The sequence below is a fragment of the Coturnix japonica genome, chromosome 2 (genome assembly GCF_054131305.1).
Source record: "Coturnix japonica strain WE chromosome 2, WE-NBRP24, whole genome shotgun sequence".
In the NCBI taxonomy this organism is placed as follows: domain Eukaryota; kingdom Metazoa; phylum Chordata; class Aves; order Galliformes; family Phasianidae; genus Coturnix; species Coturnix japonica.
Genome location: NC_140664.1, coordinates 118677993 through 118701322, shown reverse-complemented (window position 1 = coordinate 118701322; position 23330 = coordinate 118677993). Strand labels below are relative to the sequence as shown.

Here is a 23330-nt window from a genome sequence, read left to right as displayed (position 1 = left end):
TGGCAAAGGAAAAGACAAGATGATGACTTTCCAGCTCATTTCACTTGTACAACGTTCTCATCAATCACCATGGGGTAGGTCTTTGTTATTTTCTCTGAAGGACTGTTCTTAGTTTTCTGTCACAATAAAGCGTGACTCCACTAACTAACAAATCAAGGTTACCTCCACCGCATTTATAAAGGACCAAACATAAGGCTAAAGCTACTTCTGAAATATTTTCCAAGGCCCAGTTTCACAGACATGAGCCCAATGTGAATTAGGTTAAAATTCTTTTCATTGAAATGAAGGTTAAAGTCTGGAATAGAGCAATTGAGGTAAGGAAGCTAAGCTAACCATTTCATCAAGAACCCAAAGTTTTCTGCTTGTTTTGCGACTTTCTGCTCCAGAAACCAAGCAAAGAAACTGTGGTTTATTTTTATTTTAAACTCTCTTTCAAGTATGCATCTCTTTGCAGTTTTGGTTCATTATAGCCCACGCAGCTTGGCCTCCATTCTCCTTTTCCTATGTCTACAATAAGACTTATAGACGTTTATAGGAATTACGTGAACCAAAATAAAAGCAAGAAAGGGATATATTCTAATCAAGGCAAAAACACAACCAACAGTGCTTTGTAAGATGGTCTTTCCTTCCTTAACTTCATATTTTTATATGTCTTTTCCTTGTTGGCCTGTGTTGTTTCTCACTGAATGACAGTTACACACAACATACTACTGTAATAACAAGCATATGGCTCAAAGATCACTGTTGAGTTTCCCAAGTCTCAAATTAGATATTTTTATTTAAAATACATGAAAGACATCTGTATACTCTTTCATTAAACACATTTTACATTTGCAACATCCTACGTATTCTTTTGGAACCCTTTCCATTAAAATGCCGAGTCGGAGTCTGGATAGCAAGTATTTCCTTTGTAACACTAAGGGAGGAGTACGTTACTGTCAAAATTTCTCTCTAAAAAGTCCCTGCTAAAATATTTACTCTACTTGTCAGAACAAGAATATCTGAAGTTAATTCCAAAGGAGAGAATATTTTAGAATGAATCATAAACTTGATGTTAAAAAAGGCAGCACGCTGCCATTCCCGTGCCCCTTCCCTGCTGTAGAAATGAACAAAAAATGACTCTGCGTTTTCATCCACAGAACACTGTAACATTTGGAGCCTTCTGAGATTCCTTAATTGGAGTTATGCAACAAAACTGTCGCATCCTAAAACAAAGAACAAAAATTCTGCAGCTGAATTTAATAGCTTGGAAAAGAAATGCTCTTAAAAGATGGCTTACATGCCTTCTTGATCTTTATTATTATTATTATTATTTGGCATTTTAAAGTTACAGTGCAAAGCTTCCTATTGCAGAGATCAAAGTAATGAGACATTCTACTAAGGTTTAGAAAATTTTATGGCGCTGTCTGTAAAGTCACATATTTAGCAACAGTGAAAAACTGTTTGTCAGTAACCTTTTTTGCAATTAATCCATTCGTTTCAATGGGTTCTTTATGGCATGAAACACTTCAATGTTAATAAAGATATCATGTGCTGGCTTTTAGGCATTGGTCAATGGTAAAAATCAGATTCTTTTGAATGAGTATTCCCAAGGGTCAAGATTTTCAAAGGCAAACGGGGTAAGTTCTGTGGTCAGAACAGTTATGATATTAATAAAAGAAGAAACAAACAAAGCATTGTGCTAAACCTGTGATCCTGCAGAGTCCTTTTCCGTTACTGAGTCAGTTTACTATGATGACCAACTATGACACACTTTTGTAAATAGCCAGGAGTCTGGTTCCAAAGATACAGACATTGCTTACACATACGTTTTGAGTGAACTTCCTTGGTCTGACAAAGCACAAGCAAAATGCATGTTTATGACTAATCTGAGACTACAGAGACAACGGTTTCATTTCTTCTTCGCTCTAGCTTTGGAATTCCTCAGGTCACTAATAAAGGATAACAACTGATTCCACTCTGCTAGCTCCTTCAACTTGCAGCCTTTCAACCTCACTTCTTCTATAGTTAGAGCAATCTGTTTACACAAAATTAAGCAGAAGATTAAGTGCTTTGCTGGAGCAGAGCCTCTGCTCCTCTTTTAAAGTCTGAAGTTGAACCAGAAGGGCTCAGGTATATATATTCCAACATGATTTTAGATGCTTTATGTATAGTGACACTAGTAGCAGTACTGTGTAGCTGTAACAATAACACAACAGTCAAAAGAAACTAAAATACTAATGTTTACGAGTTTTTGGATAAGGCTTCCAATCTTCAAATTAAGGACAGATTTTGATTTAGGAGCTTAAGCTCTTTTTTTAATTGCAAGCTGTTCATGCTTTACATGAAAACAACTGAAAGGCTGCTTGCTAACTGATGCTAATAGCACTGTACCAGACACAACCTTGGAGTAAAACCCTATGAAGCCAAGAGCTACACCACAGAAGGATTTGACCCATAGTCCTGCTCTGGAGCAGTGACACTGGCAAATATTACAAAGCCACATCTGCTTTATGAAAACTACAAATAAATTAATCATTTAAATCCCCAAATACTTTCCCTTGCTGTTGCACAAAGAGCAAACAGCAAACTGTATTTCTGTTATTTCACTCATGTTTCCATTCTTAATTTTCTGTCTTTTGGCAGCTGCTTGTGAACTTACTAATAATGTGTGTCTTTGTTTGGACTTCTTAAAAAGGAGGATATTCTCAAAATGGAAGAAAGCTCATTTTATTTCACTTTGAAACCTGAGAAACCTGTAATGTGAACCACACGCTGATTACAGAGCAGTGATACATAAAGGAAGCAGTTGTGCAAATGTGTGAAGTGTGGCTCTGGTGGGGAGCAAGCAGAGAAGAGAAGCACAATTTCAGACAAATAATGCTGGTGCGGGATCTGATTACCATGACTCATGTTTAACAAAGTACTGTGTAAAGGGCAGCCAAAAAGGAGGACCTATTAGGGTGGGCATTGTATAGTCAAGGGTTTTCACACAGTCTCTTCCATTAAAAGCTCACAAATAAAATGGACAAATAAAATGGACAAGACAGACCCCAGGTGGAGAAACAGTGAGATGGTTCCATATTATTTCTTAATGAAAGTAGAGTTAGTTAGGGGGGGATAAGGAAAATGAAAAGCAGAGAGGTGGAAAATGAAAAGCTGAAGAGGGAGGGAAAGGACAGAAAATGTTATCCTGTGTAAATATAGAGCAAAAGTGGGATGAAGAAATGAAGGTGGAGGGAAAGGATGGAAGGAAGAAAGGTCTGGAAAGAGGGATCATCATGGGCCGAGAACACTGAGTTGAAAACATTGGAAGTTCTCTGAGTGTCAGAGGTAATGTCTTTGACTGCTTCAAAAGCTGGATGTAGCTGTCTGCCAGCACTGGCTGCTGCTTCTCTGTATTTTTGTCCCTGATGGCCACAGGATGGAAAGCAGGGAGGAGCCAAGTCTGTTCCACTACCTGCAGAGGCGAGTGGGATACAGGATCTTCACCAAGTCTCTGGTCCCACGCATAAGCAGGAGGGAGAGGCGCAGCCTCAGCTAGGTCACATTTATTCCCTGCTGTCACTGCAACTGACTTCAGCTCAGCTGTTCCTGGTGGTGAACTGGAACAGAGCCCTAATGGGATGGACTCTGAGAATCAGAAGGCATATATGTATATTCGTATACGTATACATGTATGTGTCTATAAGCAGCACGCCTCCATGTGCATACATACAAATACAGTACACAGCAAACACTCCCCGCACACAGGAGAGGTGCTGTCCCTTTTGTGTTCATGTCCATGTGACTCTTCTCTAAGCACTTGAGTTGCCCATTCTGGACTCTTCTCCCCACAGCTATTTTTGGTTCATGAGCTCCCTGCAGGGCAGACTGATGGTCACAGGGCTTCCCTTTCTCCTTCTTGTACTTGCTGAAATTGCAGCATTTTTAATGCATATATATTAGGGTGCTGATACAATAATTATACGCCTATGCATGTGCTTATGTGACTACACTTTTATACGTGAAATATATAAAGAATGTCTTAAGGATAATTTTAAGTTCTATAGAGGAAAATATGCACCTTCCCCCCCCCCCCCAGGATCCTTATCCATTTGTATGGGATGTTATTTTCAGGCTGAAGCTACATACAAAGGAAATGAACAGAACATATCTTGAGTAAATCACTGTGCCACTGAAGTAACACGCTTCAGATTAATTTTTACCATGGAATGCAATAACCTGACTGCTCACTGACACAACAGAAGCGCACACAGCAAAGTGCAGAAGTATTATGTTTCTCTTGGGTGGAAAGCAGAGTTTTGTAACAACTTATTTGATTACAGTACTATTCTTTGATTACAGTACTGTTCTTCTGCTAGTGAAGAGCTTCTTGTGGCCACCTTTTGAATTAATTTACCCTATATATTTGCCATCAATACACATGGGTACTTTGTGAATATGCTAATATGAATCTGAGCTGCAACAAGTTGGGTTTTGCTGAGAAAGGGATGGGAAAGGTATCTCATAGTGATGCTTCTTGTCCCAGACCGGCTCGGTTCAACATGAAAATAAATGTCTGCCAAATTTCCCAAAGATCTGGCTCATCACTGTATGTACCCTTCTATCTCTTCTTCCCAGTACTGTCTGCTTGTTTTGGGGTGAGGTATGGGTTTCTGAGTATGCAGAGGCATAGGGGCCTGATCTCCTGCCAGTACAGAAATACTATTAAGACAGTGATCCCTATCTGCCCCCATAAAAATCAAGAATAGCTCTTTGAAAGTCTCTATCTCACATCTGCTGCAGTATGACCTTCAAATTACTTTTCAAAAGCAACATATGGCCTGCAAGCAAGATTTAGAACATGGCTAAATCCAAACATTTTGGTCTATTGTTCTGATACGGCTTCAAGTACACCATGAACTGCAACAGCTTTCTCCTAATTAGTTTAACTGCAGAATCACATCTTTGATGAAGGGAAGGACTTTTAAAATGAGCGACGCTTCTGTTGATCACCGAGGGATGATTTACATGCAGAGCAAATTGAGATCACATACAACCATGACAGGCAAAGGAAAGCATCTTGGAAATCCACCCTGCTCCTTGGAACAGCCACTGGTTCACTGCTGAACAGAGTGGCAATGCCTGACGTGCTGCCTGGCTGCTCAGCCCCACTGCTACATCTGCTCGAGCATTAGTCCAGCCACGTGCTCCCTTTCTTTCTTCCACCGTCATCAAAGCATTTCACATAGCAATTGCTATCACACAGACGTTCCAATAATAAAAACCCAGCATCACTAATAAACCAAGAGCACGTCAAAAGAATCCAGAACAACAGACTGCATCACACCAACACCCCAGTTTTGTAAAATTAAGAGGGACTCAATCAGCAAATAGCAATATTTCACTTCCATTTTGTAATTCTGCAATTTTACAATGATCGGATAATAAATTCTCATCTACCAAAGGCTGAATCTCCAACCCTTACCACAATTTAGAATCTCTTCAGTTTCTTAATTCCTTTTGGCTTCCTGAATAAGGATGATTTCTGGCCCTCCATCTATTGAAAACAATGGAGGACCCCCCAGCTTCCTCCTGACTTCAAAGAAGGATGCATCCCTAAGGGCCACAATGGCCATAATGAACCATATTGCTGCCTTGAGACTTTGGGCCATAAAAGAAAAATAGGTTGAGACATCTTTTTAAAAAAGTCCTTCACAGGCATCTTTTGTGACATTTGTAATCCAATGTCACTGCTTTGAGAGACCAAAATTATTACAGCAGGCAGGTTGCTTTCATGCATTACTCTACAGTGTTGCTTGACTGCTTTCCAAACTGGAACAACTGAAAAAATGTGAAGCACTCCAATGATTTTAAATCACCGCTCAGGACAGGGCGATTTAAAATTATTGGAGTGCTTCACATTTTTATGAGCTATCAGCTGCATGCAACAGAGGTCTCAGGCTACAGCACTGCAGAAAAACAACTATACATCACCAGTATGAAAATGTTTGAACTTGAATCTGGAAATAGCAGGGATTTGGAGATAAAAGTCCACCATCAGTACAATCTGTGGCTGTACACTGATAGTAGTACAATCCAGGTTAAAGACGGAGCTGTACAGATACAACATTAAATTTCAAAACACTACATGCTGAGGAGTGTCTTCATTTAAATCATGACTCCTCCAGCTCCTTGGTCAGACAATGCATTACTACCTTCACCACCACATCAGGGGAGATGGGGCTGTGTCTGTACATGGAGCAGCAACACGGGAAAGAAACGACAACACCTGCAACAGATGGAACCACAACATTCAGAGCACATCCTCCATTAAGATGTACTTCCTTCTGAGCTGCCACTTGTGCAGGGCACCTGCACTCCTTCCCGCTGCCCTTCCATGCAGCTGCCCAACCCCTGATTGTAGGACGACAGAGAAGAAATTAAAAGATTTAACCCGATAACAAAACAGCTCAGCCATTTTGTTTCTCTTTCATTTACTGTGACAACTCCAATTTATAATTTAGCTTCAGAACAAAATGTCTTGGAAAATGCCGCACAAATATCCTTAGCAGCTGTAAACTGCCACCATTTCACTGAGGCTAATGGATTTACACCTCTCCGTACCAGCTGGAGATCTAATCCATTTTTTGTGGGCTCTCAACTCCTCACTAAGCCTTGTTTTTTTCTTTACTGCTGGGAAAGAAATTAAAAACAGCTCTTCCTTTAGTATCTTTCTTTTTTAATTTTTGTGGACATTATTTTTTTTAGTGTGCTTATACATAAAGGAGTAACTTCTAACTGAGAGGTTGCTAAACAGGGCCCCACTCTGAAGACTGTCAGTACGGGTGAATCTGTTTTCCTGGAATATCTTGTGCTGTTTGCAGAATTGCATGACTGTGTGACATCTGCTCCACATCTCATACGTGGTCGACTGAGAAGGTACAATTGTGGCAGATGGCTGATGATGACTCACCTCGCAACAGTGAACACTGGTTTGCTTTCTGAGAAGTAACATCTTCGTATTAATTCTGCAAGAGCCTTGCAAAGACGTGACCGGTCCACCTGGTTTGCTAGCAGGCAGTGCATGCTGCAGGGAGTGCACGCAGATGCAACAGCAATGTTTTTTTCCACTGTTATCCTGACTGGGATAATATTTTAAAATACAATTCATGGGCTACTAGCAGATAGATAAATTGAGAAATGGAAACTGGGTTCAGTGCTGTACTGAATCAGCTGGGATTGCTATGCAAAGGAAAAACAGAAAAACAGTATTCAGAAAAAACATTCCCCTGAGTGAGGAATCAGTAATATCAGAGAAAAAGAAATCTCTTAAACCCTGTTCTACCCATGGTCTGACTGCCCCGTTCCAGGCTGTCAGGAATGCCATGATGGTTCTTAGCAGACCACAGTGGAAGGTCATCCCCAGCAATTCTTGCATCCCACAAGAAATAACGTACGCCCCTGCTATAGGAGAGATCTTTGATCTGTTCCCTTCTCTGATAAGCCAAGTCTCTCTGAATTGCTAATGGTGTTAGTGTTTTAATATTACTGAAGATATATGCATGACTAACAGCTGTGTCCTAAGGAAACTGATCTCATACCTTCAGTTTACAAAGAAACTACCCCAAAGTTTCCCAGGAAGGAAAGAGGGGAGAAGGTGAGTAATGAGGAGAAAAGGAAGATGTTGTCACTGCAGATTCTGATTCTTCCTGTATGGAACAAATACTAATCAGGTGTGACACAGGAAGCAAGCAAGAACAAGCAGTATTATAATCCAGGATTTAAAGACATTAATGGCTCACAGCTCTCTTTCAGAGGCGAGTGCCATGTCCATGAGCACGTGGAGTCATGCTGTCTATCTCTCTAGCCCAATGAAAACTCCCTTATAAAAAAATGGAAGCACTTCAATAGAAAAGATTTAAAATACCTCCTTTCAGAAAAACCTATAACTCAGTGGTCAGAACTACAGCCACAGAAATAGGCATTCATGCTTCTGGAGACAGGGAGGGGAACTGAGCATGTTTGCCTTACATCCTCTGTACGCATTCCTACTACTCAGCAATGTCTCAAAAGGAAACTGCTCCTCTTCCATCACAATATGGGCACCAATGGATGTGCTCCTAAAATACTTTCTGGGGTGGCTCCTGCTGAAGGGCTTTAGATACTAGAAAGACATCGCTGAGAAGCATAAAGACTAAATATTTAGACGTGCTTAATTTATCTACATGGTTGTCTTCTCTGCACTGCTACAGTCTGTTATCTGCTAAACATAAAGGGAATTCTCAAAATGGTACTGTTGTCACTCATCATCCTTGAGAGCAACTTCAAACCCCAGCACACTCCAAACCTACAAAAGCTGAGGCTCCCTCCCTCATATGGTGTGTAATGATGGAAGTTAGTTCACACAGAAAGGATCTTTTGGGCTGACACTTCTCTCATTATAATTTTATGTCACACAGTATCACAGTATCACAGTCTGGTGAGGGTTGGAAGGGACCTTAGATATCATCGAGTCCAACCCCTGGGATTCGAGCCTCCTGTGTAGCAGAGCGGCACTTCTACCACTTGCGCCACAGGGGGATTCGAACCTGGGCTCCGGTGTTGCAAAGCGGCATTCCTACCACTGCGCCACCAGGGTACACTGCGCCACTGGGTGCAGTCATTCACATTCCATCAGCAACTGTTGAGTTTACGCCATGGTGCCAAAGAAGTACATTAGAACCCTCTACCTGAGCTGTGCAAAGCTTACTCAGCTTGTTCGTACGGTACCTCTGTGCTGCTGACACATACAGAACTTTAACAGATGGCCTTACAATATTGGCAGTTGTTTTGTGCTGTGCTAGTAATGAGTGGAAATAGTCTACACAAATTGTCCGCAATTCTGGAAAATAAATGAAGTACGAATCCATATTAACCTCAAAAGCCAAAGTATAAAAAGTCAGATTAGTAATTTAATGATTTATGTTTTCTAAATTAAATGGTCAATTTCTGCAAAGTGGCAGTATTTACCTTCCACAAGAGAACAAGAACAAGATTTCATAATGACATAATCATCAGAAAGATGTTGAAATGTGTTAGGAATAAGCCCTGAGAACCTCCATCATGTCATCAATGGTCGCGACCCACCAGCAAACGTACCTTAATAAACTGGATGTTTTTAAGGTACACGAACAGTGAAGCAATAAGGTTCAATTTAATTCAACTGGTCCTATTTTGTTTTGGTTTTTTTTTTTCAGTGCTAAGCAGAATTGAAGGACACAACAACTACTGTGAAAATGTTAAAACCAACAGAGATGGCCAAGTAAGCTCAAGTCAGTCTATGATTTTACGGAACAGCCTCTTTACATTTTTCCTCTCCTATTTGAAAAGGACAAATTTTACCTTCACTAACTTCTTCTGGTGAGACTTACCCTGTACATAAAATAACAGAACTCTCCTTCCTTGTTTCCGCATGGCCAAATTTCTCCCTTTTATTTATTTATAATTCTGTAAGCAGAATTGCGCTTTTTAAAAGTAAAACCAACGATTTCCTTCACAAGTATAAAATGCCACAAAATGGATATTTGTGCATTCATATTGCAATATACATGCATGAATTTAGAGTAGGGTTTTAGAAAATTGGAAGTCTTTCAGCGCAGTGCTCACTTCTTCCAATTGCTTTACATGCAAAATATCTCAAAAGTTGTTTCAAACAGATTTCAGAGACTGGGTGGTTCAGTTCCCATCTATTTCAGTTATCCATTAAGACAGTACGCCTGCTACCTTTTATGTTGTCACAATGTTAGATACCTTGATACACGGATCCCTTAAGTACCATCAGTGCTCTAGAAGGCTATGGAAGCCTTAAACCATTAACACAAAAGAGCCCCTTAATTGCTAGAGGTACATGCCAGTCTTTTGCAGGGACTGAATCAAGGCTGTACTCCTTTTCTTTTTTAAGTTTTATTTTATCCCCTAGATAAAATACTTCTTAAAAATACAGTTTTTGGAACTGAATGACGTCATATGTCTGTGACTTTGACACAAGTGAAAAGATCTTAATCTGTGTAATGTTATTTAGTACTCAAAGATCAGACAACGTCTGAGTTTGAAGCCGTTAACAAGAAGTTCTACTACTACTACATTTCAAATAGGTCTTATGTTTTCCATTTTCTTCCCTCTGGTCTTTTGCCAGTCTAAAAAGACACAACATACCTCCAGAAAGCTTTCATACAAATGCAAGGCAATCATTCCCTGAAAGCACTCCGTACTTTTCATCACAAAAAAAAGTAATGTTAGATATTTAGTCAAAATGTAGGAATATCAGCCCTTCTGATCTTTTCCCAGGCTTAAACATTTTGTCATATATTCTTATCTGTAATCTTTGATGTAGTACTTCACAATGAAATTCCCGGGAGAATAGCTGGAATACGTGTTTTAGTACCAGTAATACAAGCACATCCTATCTTGGGAAGAGGTCTTCCCTTGCAAATGCAGAATATGAGATGATGTGATGCGAAAACTTAATGCTCATCCTCCTAGTTACTGAGAGCCTTTTCAGCCTCTACAACACCTGGTTGTATTACCCTCTTCCTTGAGCCTCTGTGCACTGCAGAGACTGAATTCAAGCTCCACAGATCCATAGTGAACATTACCTGCTCTTGAGAGATACAGACAGGTATAGAAACCTACATATGTCAGACAGAAGGACGTGACATGGAATGAAAGGAGCTTCTCGGGGAAACCAAAAGTAAAGTGAAAGGTGTAGCTGCACAGGACTTATATTATACATGGTAACAATTCCCAGTGCTCTACCTAGCAAAGATGCAGGCAGTCTTGGACTAAGCAGTAATGGAATGATCTGCCTACAGCTGTGAGCAAAGGTCATTCTCAATGGTTTGGAACAAATTTGGTAGGCCTGCACTGAAACAGGAGAGTCACAGGAACAAAACATCTTCAAGAGAAAAAAGCAACTACAAGATTTCCACCAAGAAAATACATTGGTTAGTGAATATGGACTGTTGCTCTGCAGCTTGTGTCCCAAGCTGGGCTTTACTCAATTTTGATATGACATAATATGCTCAAAACGCAGTTTGCCTGAGTAAGGTCATTGTGATTTACGTGTCCTCTTTATCTAACACTTTCTGAAATCCAACGTTCTTCTTAAATACCTTTATAGTTTCAGTAGGCACTCCAGGCTCTGGAACTTTATCCAAGTAAGTAGTCAAGTCTTGATCCACATGTTCAAACACCAATGTTAACTTGGTTTCTCTGTCTGTTCGTGACACGGTGCACACATCAAACAATCTGAGAGGAGGGAAAGAAAAGAGAAGGTAAGTTTACAGGCACCAGCACAGACATACCTTGCAGCTCACACATAACTATTTAAATTTCTTATGGCGCAGAGAACTGAGAAAAAGAGCTTTCCAAAGGTAATGCAGACTTCAGGCTCTCGATTCATCAGATAACCACTGATACATTGATAATATGACCTCTTTCATGCAGGGATTATAATATGGGATTAAGTAATAAGAACTCATCGGCTTATCAAAGTAAAATAATTATATGAAAAGAAAGTATTCTCTTGACGGAGCAACCAAAGTTAATGCAGAATCTGACCTGACATTTATCCATGGTCTACGCTCCATCAACCTTATTCCTTCTCAAAAAACAATACAAGTAACATCTCTAAGGAAAAAAAGTTACAGGTTGCCTGCATGAACCTTCAGTTTCTTCCCACATAACTCTCATGTTCACCATTATGTGCCTTTAGAATTTTCTTTGCTAGAAACTGAATTTTTGTGCTGATTACTCCTGCAGATTTCCAGAAGCAAGGAATACATTCAGAGTCAGGATACAGCTTGGAAAAAAGCTTTAGGCACAAGATGCCACTGCTAAGAAAACTTTCTATCATCACTTTCTGCCACTCTTTTACAGGAATTTCTTTATCATTTTACCATGTTGCACAACAACACACTCAAACTCATTTTCAAAGCTCTTCGTAACTTTGTACTCCTATCTGATTATTTTCTATTGTTCTTTCTTTAATTAGGACCTTTCTCACCTTCTCTGCTTCATCTACTGTGCCGGCTTTTTATCTTCTACACAGAATTCTGCCCATCTTTCAGTACTTCACACCTATTGTTGTACCACTGACCATCACATCCACCATCCTCCCTCAATCCCCACTTCTAAAAAAATTCCTAGCAGGAAATCATCCTACAAATGGAAGAAAGCTGTTCCCTGCTCACATACTGTACTGATGTGTGTATTCACTTAGTTGACAAATCGTATGGACTAGTCTGCCTCTCTCTAAAGTAAGGCAGAAAATCAACTGCTACTTTTATAAGGCGAGAGTAGATCTAAGAACATACATTAATACTATTATTAAGAAAGATATCTACACTGTTAAACCGAAAAACCTGAAAAGCAGTACTATTTATTTTGGTCAATGTCATAGCAGTTGTATTCTTTTATTACATGCGTCTTTTATCCTCTCACACAGAATAACTGCTCGCTTACTTAGTGGCAAGTGAAGGATTTCAGATCATTCTTTTCAAGTAATGTTTTCATCGTTTTCCTAGGACTAAGTGCTTTATATACAGGATCTGTAGAAGCAGATGACACACCAAGCATTGGGGGTCACTTTTAAAACGTGTCACCTGAGAACAGAAGAGGTAAGTACCTTGTACAGAGCTTTCTTGTCTTAAATACGAAAATATTTCAGATAGGAAGGGAAGATGAGGATTGGCAAAACTATCTGTGAAGACTGCAATCAGTTTAAAAGAGCATTACGCTTAATTTGAGATGGTCTAGATTTAACATGCTATGGCTCTGGTCCCGTTTTAACAGCATTTCCTAAATAATCTTTGGTCAGATACTTGAAATCTGTTCATTAGACATTATGTTTTGAAAATGGATGCGTGCACATTCCTTTTAGCCTGAAAGAGCTTTTCAGTGAGTAATAATTTGGGAACTGGAGTTACAGAATATGGAGAAACCATCGCCCAACCTGTTTCAAGAAAATGTAATCTGTGCTTAATCTCTAATCATCACATGAATGAATATTTATTGAGTGATTATGGGAGCCTAATGACTGTTAACAGCACATTACTCATAGGGATATATAGTATTCTCTTTGTGATTCTCTTAATGGGGTATACATGGAGATGCCCTTACACAGTGAATCAGTTTTGTGAGAAAGTCCCAAACCTTCCTGAAAAGTTCAATTTGGTGGTATTTGGCGGGAAGTTAATAATCTGTAATATATTTGTATAAATCAATGTGGAATGTAGTCGGACTGCCTATAACCCCAACACATGCAAATAGAGAGGAGCCAGACAGGTCTGAACATCTGAACATAAACACTGGAAAATATTTCCAACTGCATGATTTCTTTGTGTTGACCTACATTTACCTAAAAACGTTCTAAAACACCTCTTTCGCTGCTATTTAATACACTGGCAAAATTATCCTTTCAACCACAGCAGAATTATTATTTGCTAAAAAAAGGAAAAAAGATTTCACTGTATACAATATAGAAGCGACGTGAAACTTCCAACTCATTGCAGAAGGAAATACTGATTCTCCATTTAATTCTTCTGTGTGGGGCTTATTTTAATGCTGGTGTTTTCTGACATAGAACAATTAGGAATTCTAAGGAGTGCAATTCTAGTCTTCTATTATTGCACCATGATACTATCACAGAGTAATATCCTTCCCTTTTATAAAGCCGTTATGTGGAACTCTAAATGGTCTACTGCTAACAAACCTCCATATCGTACATGGGGCTGGTTGGAAGCACTTTGTGTTTACTCACAGGAAACACTGCTGTTGCCTTAAAAAGACAATAATTTAAAGCATACCTTACATGAATCTGCGATGTTACAGAAAGACAACATCAGGCATTGCCTGTGCTAATAATCTTGAAAATATGTAGGTCACTCCAAAAGTAATGTCTCCTATTTGTTCCTAAGGATATTATGACAGATACAAAGAAGAAAATAACTATTTGATAGAGTAAATTTTCAGCTACAAAACACTATTTTTTGACACAGTCACCACCATTAGCTACGCACTTTTGCTAGCAATGAACAAGAGCTGCATGCTGCGCTCGTGTAAATCTGCATGGCTGTCTGGAACATGGCTTGCTTTTCACATCACTGTCATCACTGCTGAAATGCACCACTCACTGCCCCACTGTGCCCACATCCACCATTAGGGCTCCATAAACATTCACTAAGCATCGACAAAGATCAGCGGGTGAAATTTTTCCCACACAAAGCAATTCAATTCCACATCTTTGCTTCATATGCACTTCCATGTCAGACACCATTCCTCCCTATCTGCTGCCCTCTGTCACATGGCAACAACATGTTATGGTATACTGGGAAGGTTCAACCTCTTCTTCCATAACACCAACATCCACCTTTGATGTCACGGGCCGACACAATAAAACAAGGTATTACTTTTGGAGCAGCCGAAAAAAGATTGAACAAGACAGAGCATCTTAATCAGATAGTGTCCATAGGGACCAAACTATTTTTCATAAGTTTTATTATTTTATATCCACTATAGATAATGACCCACAGAGTTGCCTTCTTTAGTTAGGCATTCTTCTCTTGTGTGTACTGGTTATCTTTCACTCCATTTCCTCGTGATTTTCTCTACGTGACGAGCCAGCTCTGTATGTCAACGCCTCTCTGAAACAGGCAACAGCAAAAGGCCTTCTATTTAAAGAGTGAGGATGTGGACACTGTCCTATGTGAAGTAACTGTACTTCAATTAATACAGGATTTCCATACGGAATTCTCTGTAAACACAAGCCCTGCCCTTCTATTGTACTTACAAATGAAACGATTGAATTATTTGATTAAAGTAAGATCCGCTATGGGAAATCCTGCAAGTATTTAACAAGATGTTTGGCCGGAAGTCATACATTGCCTGATGGGTTGATCTGAACCAGCACGCTGTTCAACACACACTTACTGAGTATCCATGTTTTAATGCATTTTTTCAAGTTAACATTACTGAAGTAAAAAAGCTCATCAGCTACAAATCCATTTATCTATTTTACAAAAATATCTTTCTTTTTTGAATGTAGTTAAATAGATGACGCATCCTGAAGCTCCTGTTACTTCTTACAAGTAATCTGGTAAATGCAACCCCAGTTCATCTTTCCTTTACACCACAACATCTGAATACTAAATGCTTTCAGCAGAAAAGAGGCAGTTTGCCAATTCCTTTGAGAACACTGCATATATTTTGACTGGTACTAATTTGCTAACAGCTTCTAGAAGAACCTTCAATGTTTTTAGAATCACTTTTTGAGATGCTCTGAGAACTGTTATAAAGTTACCCATTTTCAAAAGGAATAACCATTTTTCTTTTTGCTGTGCAAACTGAGGCAGCAGAGATGGAGATCAAAACCAACAGCCTACCAGGCTTACCACCTGCAGAAAATACCAAACAAGAGATGTGACTGTAAGTCCTGAAAAACTGCAGGACATTAGCTCCCTTGGTTACTCTCAAACAGATGAGTAAGTACAACTGGAAAATTAACCAGAGCATAAAGGGAATACTTGCTGCCAAAGCATCCGAAGGCTTATTGTTATTTTTATTGCAGTAGGGCTAATCCAACACGAACAAAGATCCTGTTACTTTGCTGGTCACTCACAGCACAGAACAAAAAGGCAATCTCTGCCCTCAGAAGTGTTTCAGTAATAGGGATTTACCATAATTTTCTTAGGAACAGTCTCTTCCCAGGAAGAATTGTTTCCTAGATTGTGTGACAAAAGAAAAAGAGAACTGGAGACATTGAGAAGGAGAAATGTTTAAGATGTTTCCAGGTTTCAGAAGTCTAGACAAAGTCTCAGATGGGAAAGAGTCTGGTGTTCTCAGCACAACTCTCACAGGTATTTACCACATGACAGAAAACCATCATGAAATGTACGTATGACAGTGTTCATGCAAACACAATAAAAATGGGATACCAAAGCTATTACAGGTCATGATTGAGGTTTATTGACAAGTATGTTTCGGGCAGCCTGAATAGTTCCTGCTTTCACTTCACTCAGGTTAATCCTGCCAGTACATAATTTTCAAGTGCTCAAGAATTTCAGCCTCTCATACCTAAAAGCATTGAAGAATGACAGTCAGGCATCCGCTGGGTCCAAATTTCAGCAGCCTTAGACTCTTCTGTTCTCTGGAAGCCACTGGTCTGTAAGATCTGTCTCCTCACTGCTTGAAAGCCCTTTGTTCAGCCCAACCTTTTAAACGAAGTACTCCTTGTAAATGCTAGTTCCCTCCACACTTTGAATTTTAGCTACCTTCTCCTTCTTAGCTTTTGAAGAGGAGAAACAGTCTGCTAACGGAAAGCAGTCTCCTCTTGGGATCACATATACCAAACATATTTTAAAAACAGGGACGTATTTCAGATGACAAACACAATAGCTGGGCAAGTGAACTGGAACATGTGCGTTACGAGAACCATGTCCCACGTAGCAAAACAGGAAATACAGCTTCACACTCAAAAAACGCATGATAGAGCTTTTTCCCTTTGTTCAGGACATGCTGCTTTGTCTCATCCTCATCAGCAGTCACCTGTTCTACCATGCTTTTGTGAGCTGGCACTTCAGACATCGGATATAGGTTCTTTTTGCTCTGAGGAGTCTTAGTGAAATAATTCTAGATCTCAAAAGAGGAGATGCAGATGAACAAGCCTCTAAGTTCAAAGTATCTCAGCTTTTAAGTGTTTGTGTTTTTCGGTTGGCTTTTTGTTGTTGTTGTTTTTGGGGTCTTTTTTGTTTAGTTTTGTTTTTTTTAGTTTTTTTTAGTTTTTTTTAGGGTTTTTTTTTTTGAGTGATAACATTTGTAAAACACTTAGTAATGCAAGACCTAAGTTCCTGTTTCAAAAGTGTGTGAGTCTTAAGATGCCTCTGAATGCACTTGTCATGCCAGCAGCACCTGCACTGCGTACACTGCTACGTAGGACATGCCTCCATGGCAGACTGCATGATGATGCAGGGACACTTGGACTACTCTTGACTGACCACGCTGGTGCCGAAACAGGCAGTGTGACAGCATGGCACTGCCTGCAGCACAGCACTGTAGTCCACCTGGAGCTCCTGCCAGCAGCAGGCAGGCACCTCAAGTCAAACTCAATTCAGTAAAACAATCCAGGTCATCTTGGCACAGGCGATGGCAACTTTTAGTCTCAAACACTTATTCTCTGCATTTCTACTGGGTTCTTGGGAGTCTGTGAGACATTTTCCCAGCCCTGTTGTCCTCCCCCAAAATAGTAACAGGGTCTCTTCTTGTCCTCAGCATCAGATAAATGAGTTTATCTATCTCAGGCAGATATTATGCAGACAGATGTCACCCATTCACTATCTGCTGGGCACAGCATAGAACTGCCACGCAGAAGGAGCGGCATGATGCAGGCAGGGCAGCCCAGCACCTTCTCCTTGAGACCCACCCCAGCTGAGCCCAGCCAGCATTCCTGCTTAGAGCCCACTCAGCAACAAGCTTTAAGGAAAGGAAGGGGGATATTAGAATGACAAGGCAATCGTTCATCTGCAAGCTGAGCTTTGCGCTGTAATTTTTTCCAGTCTCTCCCTTTCTGACTTGGAAAAATTATTTAAAATGCTTAGCTCCATAAAAGATGTTTTTGTTCTTTAAGTGTGTGTGAGGAGCAGAGACAGCAAAAGTGACAGAGAGGAATAGATGCTCTTGAAGGTGAAGTAAATAGCACTGGCTGAAGCCCGGCGGTGTGGGCTGCCTGGGCAGGCGTTCAGGGCCTGATACTTCCTAGGCCCGGCCTGTGGCACTCTGTGCTCTGTGCTGGGCCTCCTTGATCTGCGGTGAGCCCTGGTGCCAGCCGCAGCAGTTCTGTGATGCAGACAAATGTCTGCTCCCGTGAAACCACCAAAACTCATTTTCATATTCAACAGAAGCCAAGATTTGTGCCAAAAAGATGGAAAGGCCAAGCGCATTTACTCACCGCGCCACCCAAGTCACTAACGGATTCAGTTGCTGAGAGATTTACTCCAAGGAAAAGTACGTCTGACAAGATGTTCTCTGCACCTCTCCTTGTATACATAAATCTGTACTTTTCAGTCCTAACATTTCTTGTTAGGCCATTTCTTGCTCACTTTCTTTGCTAAGGGTGATCATTAATAGGCGAGGAACTGGAATGAATCTGATGAAGGCCAGTAATGACTGCAGCACTTCAGCTTTAAGGACTCACCCTACAGTTGACCAGGTTTTCAGAGTACTTGCTCCATACACTAACAGCTTCATCTCATTGGATTTTAAATCCCAGCTGGATGATTACCTAGGGCAAACAGCAGCCTGCTGGTACTGCCTGCCCTGAGCGCTGCTGTTAGATCTCTCTGCCAGGGGCAGACAGGTCATCCCCATGTCAGAAGAACCTGGTTTTCTGTAAGGACAGTCACTGGCAGATTCTGCACAGTCAGCAGCTGCCATATTACCTATTTGTGGCACTATTCTGTGACCCTGGAGCACACAAATGTACACTCGGCACTGTGACATGGAGTGCTCCCTGTAAGAGCCCATAAGCTTCCATTTCAGAACTCAAGACCCTTGGATTCACGGGAAGCACATGTACATCCCCTCTTAAATGTTTCAGATTTTCCACAGAGCACCTTCCCCAGGAGCATTTGCTTTCCCTTTTGCATTCTCTAAATTGCTCAACGCATAAATAAAACTGATTCTTTTTAATCCTTTGTATTGTATCATTCTAATGTATTCAAGGAATTATTAAGGTAGTGTAGCACATCTTCAGTGTAACATGCTGCATATCCATGTATTAAAAAGAAAGTAATTAGTAAACACAGGAGTAAAACAGGGAAATATTTAATGGTTACTGTCTTGCCCAGTATTTATATCTGGGGTTGACTGTTATGTATCTTTTCTTAAATACAATGTTCTTGGATCTAAAGATAATCTTATATCAAATAACATCATTTTTAGGAGAATGAAGCAGGCACCACTGTGGGAAAACAGGTGCAAATTTCTTGCAGAGCCTGTTTGTTCATTGGTACGACACCTTGGTCAGCAAGTCTGAAGCAGTGTTTACTGAAATATTCTTAAATTGGTCAGAACAAAACCACCGTTTTGGAGTTAGGGCAATAATGTGCAGAGGAAAAGGAGAAGTACTTATCATAAACCTGTATCCTGTAAGACCCACCTGCCCTGAGTTACCATAGAATTTTGGCGGTGCTTAACAGCCAGCATGCAGTCAGCTTATGGTACACATAAATACCTGATACATGGTACCTGTTGTAGTGTACCTGCAAGGGGTTGGACTCAATAACCTCCAGAGGTCCCTTCCAACCCCTACAATTCTGATTCTGTGATAAGGAAGCACACATTGTCTAAAGCTCAGTCTCCTGTATATGCCTGGAATCTTTCAGAACTAAAAACAGAGAAGCGAAAAAAATAGAAGAAAAAAAAAGAAGAAAAAGTTAGTTGTGAGTTCACATGGAACAAAAGACAAAAGGCCAAGAAATGTCATCTTTCTCTCTCACATGCAGGCAGTCATTACCTGAATAGGAGCAGCGCAAATCCCTGTATGCCATTTAAATACACACCCACGGTGCTGGTTGCTATTTGTGGTTCCTGGTATTGCTTTTCCTATTCACACAGAAAAAACTCTGCAGACTGTGGCCCTGCATGTAAGCCACTCTCTTTTACCTCTGCGTCCTTATCTGTACCAATGTCTCCTTCCTAACATCTTTACCAGCTTTATAACTTAAGGTAATTTCTGCATATTGCTATACTTCGAAAATGATTTTCATGATTTACTGCACACAGTTCTTTGCAATATTTGTTTTTTCTTAACTTTTGAAATGAGCACAACTGAGAACCACCACTTTCTCAGACTTTATTTGAAGGACTAGAAAACACAAATAAGAACAAACTCTTGTTATCTGACAAATGGAACCCACCGATTTATCACCGATTACTTAAACTGCATAAAAACAAAATTTACGATGTCTAAATCTGTTGAAAGAGTCTGTTCATAGATTCACTAGAACTAACTGTGCTGCACTGCTCAAAATGTCCTGAAAACAGATCAGATATATCCACTCGTTTCCAACACGAGCATGGTGGGTAAGGTGGCACACATAGTTACCATGTACAGCTATAGATCAGGTGAATATTCAAAAGGTTTGTCAGTTTCAGAACACGTTTGTCCTGTATTAGGTTAAAAGACACTAAAATAGAGAGGCAGTTAGTGCTGCATTTTGGCTATAGTTGTTTGGAGTAGTGACTTTGACACCAGAGCTGCTCCCAAGAATACTGTGTACTGCAGTGCTCAATGCACTGTTAGCTAAAGAGAAACGGAATAACTGAATTTATTTCCGCAAGATCTGAGAAGGAGCACAGTGAACACAAGAGACCTCCATTGGCACTGCCTCATTTCCTGTGACCACCAATGTGCCAGAAACCACCTGCATAAAGCAAGCAGCGCTATTCGACTATTTCCAAAGTCCAAAGACAGTGGCATTTGCTCACACAGGTAAGAAAAATGAACAGGATTTTGTCTAATATTTTGGAAGACATTCAGCTACAAGATATGCAAGACATCTAAATCAACTGGAGGTAGCTGTATTGCCTATCCATCATCAGACGGCTCCAGGTGGTTCAAGTGACATCCCCCTCCGTGAGCAGCCCAGCTGAGCCCATGGAGCTCTCTATTCAGCAGTCCTAGAAGACGTACAGCACACATAATGGGGTTCTTCAGGGGTCTGGTGGCCAGCCTGAATAGAACACACTGAACTCTGCATGTTCCAGTGAAAGAAGTGGACTGGGAGCACAACCTGGGAGAGAAGGGGGCAAGGTTTCTCCCTCTTTGCCATGAAAGACACCCACACGACTAATTCAGACCAGACACCTGAATTCAACTCAATTTAGGAGGTGTGACTCTTTCACAGGAAGACTTCATTAGAGTGACTTGTTGGTGAGATTCCATGTTAAGTTCAATTGATCATACAGATATTTACAAATATTTATTTTCAAGAGGAACTTAATAGAAAATAAGAGAGATGTTTGCAATGCTATTTTTCAACATCTTCAACCTACTCACTCAAGCCCCACAGACCAGGATCAGTCCTAAAAAGCTCTGCATACAAGAGCCTTTACCTAAGCCTCGTGAAGTTAGTAGGTGTATTTAACTTGCTTGGCATGAGTTCAGAATTTCCTTTAATTTGAAAGGGAGTTTCACCTGTGAAAAAACTTGCAGGGTCCAGTTTAATATTCATGTTGTACAGAAAAGAAACAAATGGGACCAATAAATCCTCAATAGAAATTTTACAAGATTTTTCTGGCTTAATAAATTTAGCCAGGAGGCAATTGCTCTTAAACACTGGCTACATAAAACGGGATCCTCGTTTCCATTAGCATGCAAATTCCTTACACATTTCATCAGCATTTAAGACACTGCATCTTACTAGCTTTTTAAAAAGTGGGCTTCGTGGATACTTTGCTCCTCAGAGACGTTTGCATCCCGCTCTGTTCACACTCAGGCATTCACACGCGGCCATACAGGCTCCTTGGCTGTCATGCCATTGCTTCTAACAAGCTGTCTTATTTTAAAATTAATTCATAGCACGTGCAAAGAAAACTACAATGTCTATTGCTGTAAGATTCCCAGGTGCTTTCACCCTTCAGTTCGTCAGGTAGTTGGCTAATAAACATGTTTCCTCCTTTTGCATCCAGTTTACGTGATCCTGTGAGCCAGTCATTTACGGATTAATGCACGCTGGGCAAAGTATTCTACAGACCGTGCAGCTTTTAAAGTATTTCCTTTAAGCTCTTGCACACATATGTAAAAGAAAACAAATTAAAGATTATTTGCAGAGTTTGGCAATAAAAATGAGGTGTTAGTAGCATTTTGAGCTGGCAATAAATTTTATTTGACTGTTTTATTACTTTGGGGCAAAAGCAGCTATTTCTTTTGGGGTGTCTTTTAGCAGCATGAGATTAGGGTTTACACTTCAATGCATGGAGAGCTTTTGAAATAAATTCAGTGTTTTGTAAATGATGGTGTACATGAGATGTAAATTCATGACAAAACTATATTCTGGAAGTTTTGCAACAACATGACTTTCACATTTCTGAAAGGAACGAGCAAGCTATAATAAATCTTGCAAAACAAGGTCTGGTTCCCAGAGCGCTAAAACATTTCTACATTTAGGCAGATGAAAACAAGGTATATCCACTCAATGTCTGCGAGCAAACAGCTCGCTCGGCACCGGCCCCCAGCCTGTGTCAGCTGGGCTGAGCGTAATGGCCGGGGCTCAGCAGCGCTAACATGGCCCCGCAGCTCCCAGCTGGCTTGGCGCACAGGCACAGCAAGTAGGCATCTGCGGGAAGGAGGCAGGGCTGCCTCACATCTGCTCGGGAACGCTGCGTGGACTTGAAACTAGTGGACACAGATTACTTACGATCTTTACAAAACAAGCCAGTGTCAGAGCTGCCGAGCCTTCATTTATCCTTTCGGGTCTGTCTACTGCAGTCCCTACATGTTCTGCCCTTTTCCACTTCAGAAAAATACTGGGGTGGATGAAAATTACTCTGACCCTTTCCAGCCCCTCTAAGAATTGTTTTATTCATAATTATTTTCACTCCAAGAATAAGTCAAGAGACAGTAAGCAGATATCAAGAGAAGGATGGCTGAGGGAGGAACTTCCTGCTCCTCATTGTTTACCAAATCCATCCCCAAACCACACCATCCAATTTACGTCCTTTCTCAGAATCAGCACAGAAACTTGAAGCACAGCTAATGGTGTGGAGCCTTGCCACAGGTGACCAGACCAGTACCCTTACATGCCATACAGGGCCCCCTGCACAGCCTACAATAGCCTTTTCTGGTCTTGCTCAGCTTTCCCATTCCATGGACGAGATATATATATTTCAATTCCCATCCCTACCTAACAGAAGCAACTACGTAAATATAATTTCAGGACTTCATCCTTTATCTCTGTTTAATAGTCTTCTGTCTCCCTCTTAGCTCTTATTTAAACCTACAATTTATCTTTTATTTCAATAAGCAGTCGAGGAAAGGCCAAATTTTCATGCTGTGAAATGTAGCCAGCCATAGAAGACATCAATTTTCATGAATAGTTTTTTCATGAGTTTTCATGGTTAGTGCACCACAGCTTTATAACGAAGCTGCCACTGGACTACAGCTCATATTAATTGCCATACCATGCAATTTCTGCGTGTGGGGGTGAACACTCAGCAGTGGTAGTGGTCTATAAAGTCTAACATCTTTTCACCCATGTACAACTGAATAGCAACAGGTAAAAGATAAGATTCTACACTCAAGGAATCCAGAACACTTAAAACTGAATAGATAC

General features: G+C 40.4%; 1 protein-coding gene across 9 annotated transcripts in view; it reads right to left on the bottom strand.

The window, feature by feature from the left end:
- The window catches only part of CDK6 (cyclin dependent kinase 6), a 115167-nt gene that overhangs the window by 76532 nt on the left and 15305 nt on the right, over nucleotides 1-23330 (bottom strand). For all 9 annotated transcript variants that reach the window (XR_014943636.1, XR_014943637.1, XM_015853531.3 and 6 more), the window contains exon 3: nucleotides 11115-11250. Coding sequence is in view for 7 of the 9 variants with exons in the window: in XM_015853531.3 (XP_015709017.1) it covers nucleotides 11115-11250 (136 nt within the window). In the remaining 2 variants the exon portion in view is untranslated. The remainder of the gene's footprint in view (nucleotides 1-11114; nucleotides 11251-23330) is intronic.